This window comes from Euprymna scolopes, chromosome 13 (genome assembly GCF_053919585.1).
Source record: "Euprymna scolopes isolate OS-2025 chromosome 13, ASM5391958v1, whole genome shotgun sequence".
Taxonomy (NCBI): domain Eukaryota; kingdom Metazoa; phylum Mollusca; class Cephalopoda; order Sepiida; family Sepiolidae; genus Euprymna; species Euprymna scolopes.
The window spans coordinates 42,636,572-42,654,313 of NC_136494.1; the positions used below are offsets into that span (position 1 = coordinate 42,636,572).

A 17,742-nucleotide genomic window follows, 5' to 3' on the forward strand; every position below is an offset into this window, starting at 1 on the left:
TAGCCAATTTTTCGACATTTGTCGTCCTAAGATCCGAGCTTCAAAATAATACTGATCTCGTGAAAATCCATCACCTCTATTGAAAGTTTTCAACACACACCTCCAAACACCTGGGCAACGAGAGGGCCCTCAGGCTAGTATCTTGAAATATTTTTCACTATTCTTTGTATTTATGTTAAAATTGATCCATATGCAGTTTTTTTTTTAACATTTATTTATTTTGAATAATTTGGTTAAAAAACTGCAATGGCGATTAAGAAATCATGGAGTTTCATCATCATTATGTTATTCCATTTCCACTGTTATATGTATTCACTACTGAATACAATTCTAGCAACAGCATTTTACTTATAATATCTATTATATAAAGGAAACTCATATTTTTGTCTACCTGTATATAATATGGCCAAAAATTCAGAAACTATAAAAAATATACCAACAGATTATTTATATTCTGCTTCAATACCACCTTAAACAGGCTTTAGTAAGGACTAAATTAGTGACTTTTGAGTCAGAAAATATTTTCTTTTGTTCAAGAGATCAATAAATAATTTTAACGTTACTTTTCTTGTACCGATTAAAATGAAAAAGTATAGACTTTAAAAATATGAATAAAAATTGTAATGGGTAACTAGGAACAAAGCAAATGTTTGAAGTTAGGAAATGTTCATAAGATGTTAGAAAACCAAAGTTAAAGATAGTAAGAAATATAAAATAAACATTTCATAAAATTTTCAAATTTGAAGTCATTTCTCCCAGACAGTGCCGGTTTTCTTCACTACTTAAGAACAACAAATAAAATGGTTAATATTTTAGATTATTGTTTGTGCTATCTTCACTAAAAAACAAAAAGAGCGAAAATCTTATGAAAGAATTCTAACTTACATGTCCATCCGTCAAAATAACATCAAATTTCTGAACATATTTTGAACGAACAAGACGAATAGATGCTCCATACATTAAGGCATCACCAACAAAAAGGGTGAGCATACGTTTCTTATCTCCAACTTCTGGTTTCCAACCTTGTCCACCTGGTCGGATAGCAGCTTTATGCTCTTCATTACTGGACACATCAATATCCCAATTTCTTATTAAAGAAGAATCTGCCAAGCCATCACTGAACACACACAAGGATTCTAGGAAAGTAAAATGTTACAAAAAAGCAATAAATCAAAAATTTTTAATAAAATAAAATAATTATGCATGTTCTCAACATAAATAATATTTGTGTTGTTGCAAGTAAATGATTCAATAATCCATTAATTTACTCAACATTATTCATGAGTATAAAATAATCAGAGTCAAGTATGTCCACATCATTTGATCAGATCATAGGATGCATTGGTTCAAGTTAAATAGTATCATGTGGAATCGATCTGTTGTGGGGACTTGTGAAAATTTCTGACTTCTCCAATATTGTCAAAGGTTCATCAAAACGATGTTGATTTCCTACCCTCAGTAGAAACGAAAGTAAATAATTAAATGAAAGTTATACTCATGCTTATTTAACTACAGTAATATGTATATATGTATAGTTATATATATTGAGGTATATGTGGTAAAAATCAACACAATAAAAACACACATATATATATATGTGTGTGTGTGTGTGTGTGTGTGTGTGTGTGTGTGTGCGTGTGTATGCATATATATAGAGAGAGCGAGAAAGAATGTTTATTGTAATAACATTTTAATGTTTCAGTAGAATTTCAATTTAGCGAGACACACCTCATCAGACTTAAAAAAGAAGTGACACTGAAACAAAACTCAAGATTCATTCATTTTGCAAGAGAATGTAAAGAATCAGCTCTACTTGAAATTTATCCCATGATAATTTATTATTTGAATATTGCTTTCTCTTCAGTCTGTCTACCCAGTCTTTGATCATTCGAAAAATTTGTGAGCATTTCAAAGAAAGGAGAGGACACTTAAGATGCATCCAGTCAATGTGCATGCTTATCGGTGAAAATATTATTTCAAAATTTAAGATCAATAGAATGACAGACAACCTCTTATGAAGATGTGTTGATGCATGTAAAAATACTATTTCAAGCTTAAGTTTGACAGACTAAAAAGTTACAAAGCTTAAGTTTAAGTAAATGCTTAAGTGTAACAAACTAATGAACGGATGGACAAAATCTCTTATAAAGATTCTTGAATGCCACTAAATAATTTGCAAATATTTTCATCGTTAAAAAATCTTGCAAATACAGATTTTAAAATAAAATTACACAAAAATTACCTGTTACTGTTGTTGCTGCTTCAGTTGTAGAAGCTAAAAGAAAATAAGAATATAAACTTTGCATGAAAATAGATTTAATGAAATAATAAACTTATTGAAAATGAACCAAAGAGAAACAAATAACCCTAAGCCACTATAAAAAACCTTAAAGAAAAATATGAAATTAAGGCAAATTCTATGAAATGGAAATCCTTTGTAGACTGAAGTAATAAAAAATGATATTTATTTGATATATGTGAGAATGTGCTGCTGTATATTTTGGTTAAGTTAAGGGTCATTGCACTTGACAAGCATCTGATAAGGTATAATGTGGTCTTCTACATAAACTTCAAGGTTATAATATTGGTGATAAAGTTCTTAACATTGTTAAGTCTTTTCTTTCTGATCAAAGCTTGTGAGTAACTCTTGGTGATATATCTCCATTTTCTGTTTCCTATCAATACTGATATTCCTTAGGGCTCTATTCTAAATCTAACACTGTTTCTTCTATATATAAAAGACTGTCCAAAGAATACTATTCAGAAAATGAACATTTATGCTGATGCCACCACCCTCTTTTCTGGTAATGTTTCTCATTCATCTTTCTCGGATCAGTTGAAATATACAGTTAATCAAGAAGTTGATTTGGTTTCAGTTATGGATTTAGATAAAAAATGGTTTGTTTTGATAAATCCTGTAAGATTCAGCTATTGTCTTCAATTGCAAACTTGTCCTTTTTCTTCCCGAGATTCTTATGGATGGCTCTGCTCTCAATAAAAAATCCACACTAAAACTTCTTGGTCTTTCTCATTAAATCTTTCTTGGACTTCACATATTAATCCATTGCTCTTTCTGTTCTCACCATTTTCTCAAGACTATTCTCTATCTCTAAGTAGTGTTGTCATATTTGGACTGGTAAATCTGTATCCCATTTAAAGGTTATTGATAAATTGTAGAAACGTATCTGTAATTTGATTGGCCCCCACACTTTCTTCTTCACTGCAACCTATCTTTTACAAACGTGATGTTGCTAGTCTCATTCTTTTCTACAAATACTATTATGGCATGTGTTCCTAAGAATTGTCTTATCTATTCCCTGCTTCCTTTGTTCCAGCTCGTTTGACTTGTTAGTCTAGAGGTCTCCATCAATTTGCTGTTTAAATACCTCATCATAATATAGCTTCTTATTCCAGTAGTTTTTTTCCAAGGACTTCAAGGTTGTGGAACTCTCTTCTTGCTCACTGCTTTCCTTCTACTTACAGCATTAATCTTTACAAAACTAAGGTCAATAGGCATTTCCTGTCTTTGCAATAATCAGCTTATGTTCTTGTTAGCTCCTTACATCAAGTGTCTTCATGCCTTGTCTCAAGCGATTCCCATATAAAAAACATCAAACTCCATATTGGTGCATAAACAAAATCTTCCTTTAGCCTTTGACTATCAACATCGGCACATGGATTTAATTTACATAAAACGTAATTCTTTATGATAATAATTATATAAAATCTGCCAATCTTAGAAATTATCTCAATACTATCTGCTTACATAAAGTTATAACCTTTTTGCTCATGGACTCATAATACCATTTTCCTTGCTCAGAATTATTAACTCATGATAACATTGTTTTTAATCTTGACTCAACGACTTTCAATATGACATTTTCTCTGTCAGACATAAAAGTTTCTAACACCCGAAATTAAATTTATCTTGTGACCAAATGTTTTATTTCTATATTTGTCATTCCACACAAAATTTACCTGACTCAAAACATCCAATGATGGATAGACTAACACGCATCACACAATCTGGTTTGGTAGGATAGAAACGGATCTTGATACTTGTAGCGTTCGTACTAAAAGGAATTCGTACAATGTCATTTGCACCATTTTTAAGCAGTTTAGTCACACCCTACAAAAAACAAAACCAAAATCAAATGAATACATAAATTACAAAAATAATTATGTAAAATAGTAATTCTCATTAGATTACAAGTATTAAACAACATTTGGTCATTAATGGAATCGATCGAAATAACTAAGGAAGTGGTAGTTATAAAAATTTGGTGGTAAGTTGAGAAAGTTATGGATTCATTTCTCTTCTTATTTTATGCATTAGCAAAGATACCCGTGCTTTGTGCGGGACTTTGCTGCATGCTCGGGTACACACAAAGTGAATACCCGAGCATACAGAAAAGTCCCAACTCTCACAACATCCGTTTACCATTGAATTCTTGTTAATAATGGCTGGTGGCTTCTTTCTGGAATTTGACTGACAAGATTCCAATACTCTCCGTGACTTTGCAGTGAAAATCTGGATGGTGCTTTTTTCCCTTGGTCTTTCCATTTTCCTTGACCCTTCATGGTCAATTTTTTGTGGTATCAACTGGTGTTGGTGCCATCACATTTTTGAGAGAAGTAAGGGGTCAGATTATGGGATTATTTAAATATATATATATATATATATATATATATATATATATATATTTGATTTAAATATTTTAAATGAACATTTTTTAATATCGCATAGTATATATGTGATATTAGGTGATATTAACAAATGCTTATTTAAATATAAATAAATACATATCTTGCTCTATTTATCATTGAGCATTCTTACAGAAACCTCATTAAATTCATAGTTTTTATCATTGGATATTCTTAATCTAGAATTATATACATGGGTTGAGCTCCATACTGAAGGATTTTTCTTTATACAATCATTGTTTACTCATTAACAGTTCTCACATGAATCCTTATCAGTGATTACTTACAGGCAATAAGAAATGATGTTCACTGAACTCTGAGTGACAATAAGTTTCCCCAGACTTCTTCCAAAACTTTCTGCTTCCTTTGATAACAAGTGCAAATCATTTTTATTTTCACAACAGTCATTTATCATTAATTTCTCGCTAACAACAACTGTTGGGCTTCTCTGGAATTTGAGTGGTAATAACTGGAGGTTTGGTTGGTGTCTTTCCTTTCTGTGTTTTTATCTTTGACTATTTTGTGTGATATCAACTGAGGCTTCAGCCACCACATGTGTGTGGGTATATTTGTAAGTGTTCATATTATTTGCGAAGTTGGGATTATCAGTCATTTGATCGCAGTAAATCCACTTTCTGGATTCGTGCGTAAATACTAAAATGAGTGTGCAACCTCAGAAGCTCTCCCTTTTTTCTTTTATCAGTGTGAACACTTAAATAGCATTAAAACTGAAATCTCGTAAACTTCTTTTTCCTATTCCTTAATTTGTTTGAAAGCCTAAATGGTGTTTGTTAGAAAAGTTTTGCTATAAGAAGTGTACGTAGAAGATAATATACTTATAACAAGGGATTTCTAGAAATCAGCCAATGAAATGACAGAATCGACATATTTTTTTATTACATAAATTTTCCCATTTCCACTTTCAAAATCATTTGACTAAAGTTTGGGTGGGTTGGTTGGCTGGTTGTTTTCAGGTTATTTAATGCTGAATCCAAAGATTGAAGAAAATTTTTTTAATAGAATATATTTGTTGTGTTCAAGTCCGTTTCTATTTAACCCATAGTTGGGATCCTAACAGATACTACCACTCAGGGTCAGAGTGAACCTGGGAGCAATGGCAATTAAAGGGTGGCTCCACACTCCCCAAAGCCCGCAAGTTGGGGCCTCACAATCGGATATAGTTTAAGGTCATATCCAGGACCAGTTTGGGTGGGTGAAATTAAATTAAATCTTGTGTTGTGTGTGTAGTCAATAAATTTATTCAAGTTTTTGTTTTCAAGAATAAATTTAATTAGTTGTAGTTCATCTGCGTGATTTTCAGGTGGCATGAAATCTTTGGTTCATATAGAATATGAGAAATTTGTTGTTAAACTGCAGATGAAAACCCCATCTATTCTACAGATCCAACATTATTGTATGTCGGCTAGAAAATGTAGGTCAGGTTGGAGCTGTAGCAAAGTAAGATTCATGGATTTTGATTTCTATTCTCTTAACATGTGATCTGTCATTCTCGATTTAATATTTCATCTCCCCACACACAAAGCCAACAAATTTAAAAATGATATATAACTTACCTTTTCACCCATAAGAATAACATCAAACTTTTCAACATATTTTGTACGAACAAGACGAACAGATCCTCCATACACAAGTGCATCACCAACAGAAACAGTGACTGCACGTTTGGTATCTCCAGGTGCAGGCGTCCATCCTTTCCCACCAGGTCGAATACTATTCATGTCCTCTTCATTACTAGAGAATTGAATGTCACTATTCCTTACTAAAGATGTATCAGCCAAACCATCGTTAAACACACACCAGGATGCTATAAATTTAGAATATGAAAAGTAAATCAGGAATTAAAAAATGCCTAGTAATCAGGGTTTTATGTCTCTTCGTAGATTCTTTTATATACAGTGTATCACAAAAGTGAGTAGATCTTTCACATTTCTGCAGATATTTAAGTATATCTCTTCATGGGACAACACTGACAAAATGACACTTTGACACAATAAAAAGCAGTCTGTGTAATTTATTTGTTCATCCATAATAGCTCAAAATACAACCATTAAAAGTTAAACACCTGCCAACAAAAGTGACTACATCTCTAAAATGTTCAAATTGAGTACTGCTTGTCATTGTTCCTCCAAAATGTCATGTGATTCATTAATGTTACTAGGCCTATGTGTGCATAGCGAACAGGTGTGTTAAAATTTGTACCACAGATTTCACACTCTTTCATACTGGTCACTGAAAGTTTCAACATGGCACCACATGGCAAAGAACTCCCTAAGGATCTTAAAAAGCGCATTGTTGTGCTACATGAAGATGGTCAAAGCTACAAGAAGATTGCCAACACCCTTAAACTGAGCTGCTGCACAGTGACTAGATTATCCAGCATTTTAAAAGAGCAGGGTCCACCCAGTGCAGGCCTCATGTAGGTCATCCAAATAAGCTGAGTGAACATGCTGAGTGTCATATACAAATGCTTTCTTTGAAAGATCGGCATAAGAATGTTGTCAGCTTTGATACAGATATTAAATGGGGGGGGATCAATCTGTTAGTGCTCAGACTATATGCCACACTCTACATCAAATTGGTGTGCATGGCTGTCACCCCAAGAGGAAGCCTCTTCTGAAGACAATACAAAAGAAAACCAATAAACAGTTTGCTGAAGACGTATCAAAAAAGCACATAGATTACTAAAACCATGTTCTATGGTCTAATAAGATAAAAATTCATTTTCTTAGTTCTGATGGCTTCCAGCATGTATAGCGGAGACCAGATGAGGAGTATAAAGATAAGTGTGTCATGCCTATAGTCAAGCATGGTGGTGGGAATGTTATGGTCTGGGGCTGCATGAGTGATACAGGTGTTGGAGTTATATTTCATTAAGGGATACATGTACTGTGAAATATGGCAGCAAAGCATGATCCCCTCCCTCCAGCAACTGGGTTGCAGGGTAGTGTTCCAGAATGACAATGACCCCAAACACACCTACAAGATGGCCACTGCTTTACTGAAGAGGCTGTGGTTAAATGTGATGGACTAGCTAAGCATGGCTCCAGACTTGAACCCAATAGAACGCCTTTAGAATATGCTTGAGTGAAAGTGGAGGTGTGCAAAATCACAAATATCTGCCAGTTCTGCGACGTTGTACTGAAGTAGTGGAAGGTTAACTCCATGCCCAGGAGAGTAAAGGCAGTTTTGGATAATGATGGTGGCAACACAAAATATTGACAGTTGACATGTTAACAGTGACAACTTTCTCTAAAAGGTGTAATCACTTTTGTTGGCAGGGTTCAGTTGTTAGTGGTTATATTTTGAGTTATTATGAGGAAAAAGTAAATTAATTCTGTTATATAAGCTGCACACAAACTATTCATTGTGTAAAAATGTCATTTTGTCAGTGTTTTCGCATGAGGAAATATACTTAAATATCTGCAAAAATGTGAGGGGTGTACTCACTTTTGTGATACATTGTATATATATAAAAAATAAACATGATTCCTCCAAAGACAAGATGCGTACATAAGTGATTATTTTTATCAAATTTCAATTTTCTAGGTCTATTAAGTATTAGTAAATACATAACCTTATATTGTAATAGACTAACTGACAGACACATGTCTTTCATAGATTTACTTGTTACACTATTTTCATGTTATGCATCCTGCCATTAATCAGCATGGGAAAAACTACTTCAATTAGTAAAATAAAGCAGTTAAGGATTTCTGACCATATCTGAAGTAGGGTGTAATTATAACAATGAAGATGCTGACTTTGATTGTTTAGTGATAATACTGAATGACACATTACAATCATCTAAAGTGACATCACTAATTTCATCTGTTATCGTTTTATGTTATATATTTTCTTTTCTCTATCTAACATGTTATCTTGCTAGATTTTCAAAGTCAGACCCAAATAGTTTATTATTTTTGTTCTCCTCCTTCTATTGTGTTATCAGTATGAATATATTTAATTTCATATCATTATTCTTCTGGAAATACTTATTCTGGCTGAGAAAGATGGATACATTTTCCCTTACCAACTTAATGTTTACTTAAACATTATAGAGAATTAATGAAGTTATTTCCTGTTGACTTCTGCAAAAATAAATATCTAAAAACACATTATATTTTCAAACTTTAAAGGTGGTCTCCACATTAATTAACCTTTGTTTTGTTTTTGACTAACAGTTGATTAATTTGTTTCATAAAATAATTTGATTACGAAATTAAATCCATCAAAATTTCGTTTCTGAGTTTTGAATTTAAGTAATTTATTAATTCCAAGAATATTTTGCTAGTAAGCAAATAAATAGTTATGATTTAAGCTCTTTAAGGACAGGTATTCTTATATATATATATATATATATATAAGATAAAATTAAAAGCCAAGAACAATGCAAGATTTTTTTTTTTATATAGAGTAAAATTAAATGCAAACAAAAGAAATAAATTTCTTTTTTTTTTGTTGTTTGTATTTTTTTCACACAAATTGTAACTCTAAACAACAGTAATTTTTTTTTTTCTGTTGTATTCAATGGTGTTGTAAATCTCAATATATTTCAGACTTATTAGTCCATTTTCAAGAGAAGACAGCGGAAGAGTGTTCAAAATTGGAAAAGTAGCCGCAGAGTTTGCCACGTGATACCGCGAAATATAGAACAAAAAATGACGTTAGGAGAACGTTAAAATAAATCAGTTGATGTTTGAAATACTTGTTGCGTTTGTGATATAATTGTTTATAATATAAGTTTAAAACATAAGAAAAACAATAATTAAAAAAAAACAAAAAAAACCTTGCTTGAATAGTCATCTCCCTTGATTCACAAACGCAACAAGTATTTCAAACATCAACTGATTTATTTTAACGTTCTCCTAACGTCATTTTTTGTTCTATATTTCGCGGTATCACGTGGCAAACTCTGCGGCTACTTTTCCAATTTTGAACACTCTTCCGCTGTCTTCTCTTGAAAATGGACTAATAAGTCTGAAATATATTGAGATTTACAACACCATTGAATACAACAGAAAAAAAAAAATTACTGTTGTTTAGAGTTACAATTTGTGTGAAAAAGAAAAAACAAACAACAAAAAAAAAAGAAATTTATTTCTTTTGTTTGCATTTAATTTTACTCTATATAAAAAAAAAAAATCTCGCATTGTTCTTGGCTTTTAATTTTATCTTATAATTTTCTTCAACAATGCTTCAAGCAAACTACAACCTACTTATATATATATATATATATATATATATATATATATATATATATACTAGCAAAAGTACCTGTCGTTGACTGGGTTCAAAAACAGCCTACAGAAAATGGACTCTGATTTATGAAAGTATGATAGGTTATGAAAAGGAAGGGTTGTAAAGAGATAGCTTCGAATTTGGGGGTACCAAAACCAAAGCAAAATATGATGAAAGTAAAAATAAAATAGATAAACCCCATAATTTATTATGTTCACACTGAAACACTTATCACAATATTCTGTGGATCTATATTAAAAAACCTTGTTAAACTTTGTGACATATTTCCATTCTATGGAGGTCAGATGTGAACGAACACCCCATAATTTTATTATACCATATTTCTTCAAACTGAAACATAATTATCCAAGTATATTTACGCAGATAGATATGAAAAGTCTTTATTAAAGTTTGTGCCTATTCCCATTCTATGGAGGCCAGGCGTGAACGCAGACCCCAGAATTTTATTATACCATCCCTATTTAAGTTAAAATATACTTATCAAAGTATTCTTATGTACATCTATATTAAAAACACTTGTAAACGTTTTTTTTTTTCAATTTTTCAATTTTTTATTTCCATACTTTGTGGACCAGCCGCGAACACAGACCCCACAATTTTAATGAACCACTGTTCTGCCAGATCAAACATACCCATTCCTGTGTCTCGATACATCTTCTATCATTATATGTAATCTGTTTTTTAAAATAATCAACCATATAGGAGCCTATTCGTGACCACACACACACACAACTTTATATTGTATATATATATATATATATATATATGTATATATATATATATATATATATATATATACATACATACATACATACATACATATACATATATATATACACACACACACACACACACACACACACACACATATATATAATGTGAAATTTAATTAAAAAAAATGTTTACCTGTTGTGGTACCTGAAATTAAAAAAAAAAAAAAACATGATAATTGTAACTTAACAAATATAATGAATGTTCAATGGAAATTCCACAGTAAATTAAACATACCTTTTTAATAGCAGTGTTGGAAAAAAAAAAATGGAGTAACGCAGTATTTATTATATCTTTTACATGCTTATTTCTTATTTATATTTTCTTCAATCAAATGTTGTATTCCCAGAGTTCTTTTTATTTATTTTAAAACATAAAGAGTAAATTCACAACAAATGTATATCCAATAGAAATACTTCATGCATTCAAAAATACATTATACATATTGAAGTTCGAAAACTGAATATCATCATTTTCGTTACTCAGTTTATATTTTCATACAATAAAATTTACTTTGGTTTTAAAAATCTAAAGAATCCATGGAAATTTATTGTTTTAATTAGAAATAACTACAAATGCTTTAATCTAACTAAAAAGGCTACAGAAGACTACATTATATTTGCAAGGCATGTTTATATCTTTTTTTTTTTTACATAGGATTCACCATTTATCAAGGCCCAGAGACCACTCGAGGATAAGGGTTAAGCGTGTACAGTAGTCAATTGGACAATATAGTAATCGTTAGTAATGGAAATTCGGTAAATTTGTTAACTTAAGTGGAACGGCCCATCAAAAACTTGTTCACGCTGGACTTGAAGACAATCAGATTGTAGTCAGCTGGAAAGCAGGAAAACGGAAGACAGTTCCACAGGCGTGCAGTTCTAAGAAAGAAGCTTTGCTCATGGAATCTACGTTTAGGTTTAGGCACAGATAAAGAGTGGGGGGAATTATTGATAGTGTTTTCAGCTAGATGGGTGTTTCTTATGAAAGTTTGGTGAGGGGGGACCATAGATTGAAGCTCACTCGAGCACTTGCCATGAAAATAACGATAAAGCAGAAACGAACTCACATCTCTTCTGTGAGATAGAGGTTGGTGGGAAGAGAAAAGGACATCTCCTACGAGACTACGAAATCTATTTTGAACTCTATCAAGGCAGGACAAGTCTTTTCTAGCAACTCCTGTCCAGATGTGGCAACAGTATTCCAATCCTTGGACGTACCTGGCTCTTATATAGATAGAGAATTGCATCAGCAGTGAGATATATACTGGATCGATAGAAGGATCTCATCATTTTCCCAGTGGCCTTGGCAATGGATTTGATTACGTGTTCCATTTCAGATCAGAAGTAAAGGTCAAGCCCAGAAGCTTGTCAATACATGAGGCCTCCCCAAAACGAGAGCCATTCATTTCAATTGATGCCAGATGGAGATCAGATCATTGATGATGTAAAGATAGAAGCTTGGTTTTAGATGCATTAAAAGTAACCAGCCACTCCTTTCCCTATTGTACCATGTGCTCAAGATTAGAGGAGAGAGAATCGGAGAAAACCTGGTCGTTTACGGTCTTATATGTGCTACCATAAATGGTAGTGTCATCAGCATAAATGTCTACGAATGATGTAAGGATGTGATTTGGAAGATCATTAATGTAGATCAGGAAAAGAGTTGGGCCCAGGATGAACCTCTGAGGGACTGCAGCATTAATACTGTGAGCTTCTGATTGGAACAAGATTCTAAGCTGACATTGCAGAATATTACTGAATAATTACAATGATGCTGCAAAATTGAGGAAAGAGATATTTGACACATACACAGGAAAAAAAGGAACCTACTAAAAAATGCTTTTCTTGCAAAATTAATCCTTGTTAAGGATACGATCAAATACAAAATAGAGCGATCTCATGAATGTCAAAGAAATATAAAAGCCCTTATATCAGATTTATCTCTTGCAAATTACGATCCTCATAAGGTGTCGTTTTACTACACAAGAACATAAGAAATAGCTGAATCCAGTATTCCATCCATCAAAAATGTTTTTGCAGTCAGAAAGAAAATTACAGGCGTTAGATATGTCTATAGTAAAAAAAAAAAAATCCCAATTTTTTTTTTAATGAAAAACGATTTATTTTACAAATGAACCACAGTCTATTACTCTCAATATTTGTGTATAAGAAAGGCACATTTTCTTATACTGTAAATTGCTTGGAGAAGCATTCTTTTAACCTTTACATTTACAATGAAATTCTATTTGTCTCTATCTCAACTATTAGATAAAAATCACTTGCATATTTTAAAGCTAAACATTAATCAGAAGTGACTTTTCCATGGCATTCATCATCAAGCCCAAATATCAGCTGACGTGATATTGTAAACAAACACAGATGGAATTTGATGAACGACATTATCATTATTATTAAAAAATTTTTTTTGTGAATTAGTCCACGGGGCAAATTATTCCTCATAATATATAATAATCAATAGAGGTGTGATACTATAATAATTCATACACAATCTGCATCAATTAAAATATCATGTTTAAGTGTATTGTACAAACTGGGCATGCTAGATATGGATGTGTAGATGAATTGTCGAGGCTAATTTTTAAACTAAGTATACTTCTAAAGGAAACAAATATTATTGCATTAAATACAAACATTTAGACGAAAACAGACTATGTAATATAGTAAATATAGTAGAGTAAAAGAATTATCAGTAAGTTTTGAGAAGATTCGATTAAAAAAATTGATAAATATATTGCAGGAAAATTATAAATTATTTTAATTGGAATTCATTACTGAGATGAGTATTGTTTATTAATTTATTTATTGCGGACTCATCTTTTTTTTAGTTGCTGTTTCAAGACGTTTCAACCAACTATTCTTCTGGCCTTCGTCAGGTGGTAACCGTTATGGGATAGAGACTCCGAATCTTCTAACTGCATTCTCAGCAATTACTGCCTTCCATAGTTGTTGTTGTCTCACCGTGTTTTGGTCAAGGAAGCCTCTGGACGCCTTTGGGTAGGATTGAAACCGCTATCTTCAGACAATACTCACCAGGAACCATAAAAGATTCAATGTCTCTATTCACTGCGCCATGGGCCCTAAAGGGCAATCAAGGTTGGGTTTTTTGGTCCACGTTTATTAATTCTCTGATCTTCCATGGTCGGGTTCGTACCGAATAGTATCTATATTATTTTAATTTGAATTCATTATTGAGATGAGTATTAATTTATATTAATTTATTTATTGCGGACTATTATCCTCATCTTTTTTCAGTTGCTGTTTCACAATGTTTCGGCCAAATATTCCTGTGGCCTTCGTCAGGCGGTAACTGCAACGGGATAGGAACTCTGAATCTCCTAACTGCATCCTCAGCAATTACTGCCTTCCATGATTGTTGTTGTCTCACCTGACGAAGGCCAGAGGAATAGTTAGCCGAAACGGCGTGAAACAGCAACTAAAAAAGATGAGGATAATAGTCCGCAATAAATAAATTAAAAAAATCATAAGTTCTCTAAAGAAAAGGTGAAGATAATGTATTATATGTGAGCATATCTGCATAAAGCTCGTATTGATTTTTTTTACAGAACATCCTAGAACCTCTAGAATGGAAGCCCTTATAAAGAGTTATTTTTATTGATCTCAGATGGATAAACAAATCAAAGATCAAATGAAACTTTGTAGATGCTGTGTAATGATTGGGAATGCATCACAAATAAAAATTAACCATGGCTGAAAATGGACAGATCATGGAGACCATATTAATTATGAGAAATCAATGAATGAAATTTATTACCTTATTGTGTAGATAGTTTCACAAAGTAAATATAGTAAACCTATGTGAAAACACACTATAATCCTTTTGCATGAAACTTTAGCAAATTTAGCATTCTTGGATTTGGGGATTACTATAAAATTTTAACCATTCCATCAAAAATCTAATGGCAAAGCAGAACATTTTGTTCATACATTTAAATGAGCATTAAAATCAGAGGTGAAACTGAAGATGTATCGAAACAACTTCCTATGAATTGTTACAAATTTTTGAGTATCTAATAATTCTAAATCCAAGCATATATTCGGGAAATATCACCAGCTTAAATTATGTTTGCAAGAAAAAGTAAATCAGTATCTAATAAGTTAATACCTAACCAAACCAAAAGTTGGAAAAATATAATAATGCTAATAAATCAAAAATTGTGATAGACAGAATGAGAACAATCTACCCCTAAGTTTGAAATTCTGTATATATTTCTAAGTTCAACATAAGTTCAAAATGATGTAATTTGCAAAGGTTGGAGGTTACATCATCCAAAACGTTGCGAAAATAAGAACTAAGATGAGAATAGTAGTCCACATCATCATCATCATTATCACCACCACCATAATTGGTTTAATGTCTGTTGAAACTAGCCTCACTCTGCCAGATCTTTATTCATATTTCTTTCTCTCAAATCTATCGTTAGCATTTCTTCCAATGTCTGTCTTAACCTTCCTCTATCAACTGACCCAACTACCTCAACTGTTCTACATCTACTAACTCAAACACTCTTATTCATTTTTTAACCAAACCAATTTTGTACATATCTCCTCTATACTCTCGAGATTAATCCAAATAATAACAAATGTTTGATTATTAATTATATTAACTCATTTATTAAATCAAGAATTTCAATTAAGATTAGATTAAAATAATTAAGTATAAACGATAGTCTGTATAATATTCACAAAATATGAATAGATAAAATTGTTTATAAAAAATGTTAAATGAATATTGTTGTAAATTAAAGGCTACTGACCTGATTCAAAGCATCCCATAATAGACACACTGGCAACCAATTGACAATCTGGTTTGATGGGATGGAAGCGAATTTTAACAGTGTTGGCTTTGGTACCAAATGGAATTTTAATAATATCATGTGGGCCATTGTTACGGATGTTTGAAACAGACTAAAAAACAACAACATCTTAGTTTATTATTTACATATGAATTGATTACAAAAGAACACATTAAATTGCCTGAAACGAATTAAAAACAGCAATATTTTAACACTAAATTTACATATGAATTTATTACCGAAGAACACATTAAAATTAATGTACGCTGCCAGTTTTAAAAAAGTTATCTTTACTCACGTGTTTCGTATATTTTGATATTGTCTTTATTTTTTGGTTGTTTTCTTCAATAATAAAAACAGGTAACAACTGTCTGCATCAGATATTAAAATGAGTATATCAATTATGAATGAACTATTATACTGCATAGAGCATATTGAATAGACATGGCACATAGCAAAATCTTTACGTAAGTATAATTCTTAGTCCTGAGAAATATTATGAGAAAGGGGGGATAGTTTGAATATGATTGGGTGCGTTTCCAATTTGATTGCTTTGGGGCACTGCCCTGTTGCCTCTCTTCTATCAGTATTGTTGCAGAAAGCAAGCGATCTGTAGTTGAAGAAAGCAGTTGCATCAAATGTGTGAAAGTGAAGTTACCACAGAATTACTTTTATTCTTCCAAATTTTCTAAAAAAAAACAAAACAAGGAAAAGAAGACAAAAGTTCACTTACATGTCCATCAGTCAAAATGAGATCAAATTTCTGAACATATTTTGAACGGACAAGACGAATAGATGCTCCATACATTAAGGCATCACCAACAAAAAGGGTGAGCATACGTTTCTTATCTCCAACTTCTGGTTTCCATCCTTGTCCACCTGGTCGGATAGCAGCTTTATGCTCTTCATTACTGGACACATCAATATCCCAATTTCTTATCAAAGAAGAATCTGCCAAGCCATCTCTCATTACACATAATGAGGCTAACGAAGAAGAAAAAAGAATACATTTTAGAGAATTATTTTATTTATTTAAGATTTTGATAATGAGTTTAATTAATCTTTAATTTTTTTATTACTTAAAGTCGTTGTCATTGTATAATATACTGAGACCTCTACAGAAATTTCCATAAAACTAATATGAAATTAGAGTAATATACCTTTAATAATTAAGTATGACTGTTTGCATAATACATCTATTTTTTAATAACATAAATATAATAATAAAAAGGACATAGCTCCTCAGTCGAAAGTCTAAAGTTCGTAGGCTGACATAAAACAAAAGCAGAGTCAAATTATGTAAAGAATATAAGTCCAAATATAAAAAGTTAGCAAGAAAAAGCAAAATAAGTTACAGATTACAGTGCCATGACAAAATAAAGACAGGAAACATGCACTGTCTATGAACCAAGTTACTACTGAACATCTTTGCTAAAATATAATAGCTCTTGATAAAAGAAGGTAGCTTATGATTGGGTATGATAAACAAAAATGGGTCAGAATTAGCATATTTCAAAGCATCTAAAAATTACTTTCCCTATATTTTCTTAAAGAGTCGATTCATTTATTATATATTAGTTAGTATGATGAAAACCATATATTAATTATTGTATCTCTTGATAAAATTATTATCATCGTCATCATCATCATCATCATCATCATCATCATCATCATCATCTGTTATGATACTTGAAAAATCCGATCTTATATAACTATTATTTTTTATACATTAATATTCTTTCTTTATGTTATATTATATATGCTTATGTTAAGCTTTTTTTTTTGGTTATATTAGGTTTGGCTCAGCAGGGTTTTCACTACATAAAAACCTAATGTGTATATATATTAATGTTGGGGCAATTAATTTGAATTGGAAGTGGAAAAATTTGGAACTTTTTGGGGTATCAGAATTGATATCAGAATTGGAAAAATGTCTGCCTATTTTCCAATGCCCAACCCGATTCTTTTTATCGTTTTATTTTTGTTCGTATTAATGATGAAATGATAAATAGTAATTGATTTTAAACTACCAGTAAAACTAAACTCTATAGGTTACACCCAGAAATATATTTTTACATTTGCGAAAATATATTACATGATTTTTGCAGTAATCTGACTCTACCTTCGAACTAAAACAACTCTATATTTAG

At 31.6% G+C, this 17,742-nt stretch overlaps 1 protein-coding gene across 1 annotated transcript in view; it reads right to left on the reverse strand.

The window, feature by feature from the left end:
* Positions 1-17,742, reverse strand: part of LOC145292232 (uncharacterized) — a 351,246-nt gene that overhangs the window by 125,522 nt on the left and 207,982 nt on the right. The window contains exons 79-85 of the mRNA XM_080138555.1: positions 16,326-16,576; positions 15,554-15,704; positions 10,891-10,902; positions 6,279-6,529; positions 3,979-4,129; positions 2,243-2,275; positions 886-1,136 (exon numbers count right to left, since the gene is read on the reverse strand). Coding sequence (XP_079994681.1) covers positions 886-1,136; positions 2,243-2,275; positions 3,979-4,129; positions 6,279-6,529; positions 10,891-10,902; positions 15,554-15,704; positions 16,326-16,576 — 1,100 coding nt within the window. The remainder of the gene's footprint in view (positions 1-885; positions 1,137-2,242; positions 2,276-3,978; positions 4,130-6,278; positions 6,530-10,890; positions 10,903-15,553; positions 15,705-16,325; positions 16,577-17,742) is intronic.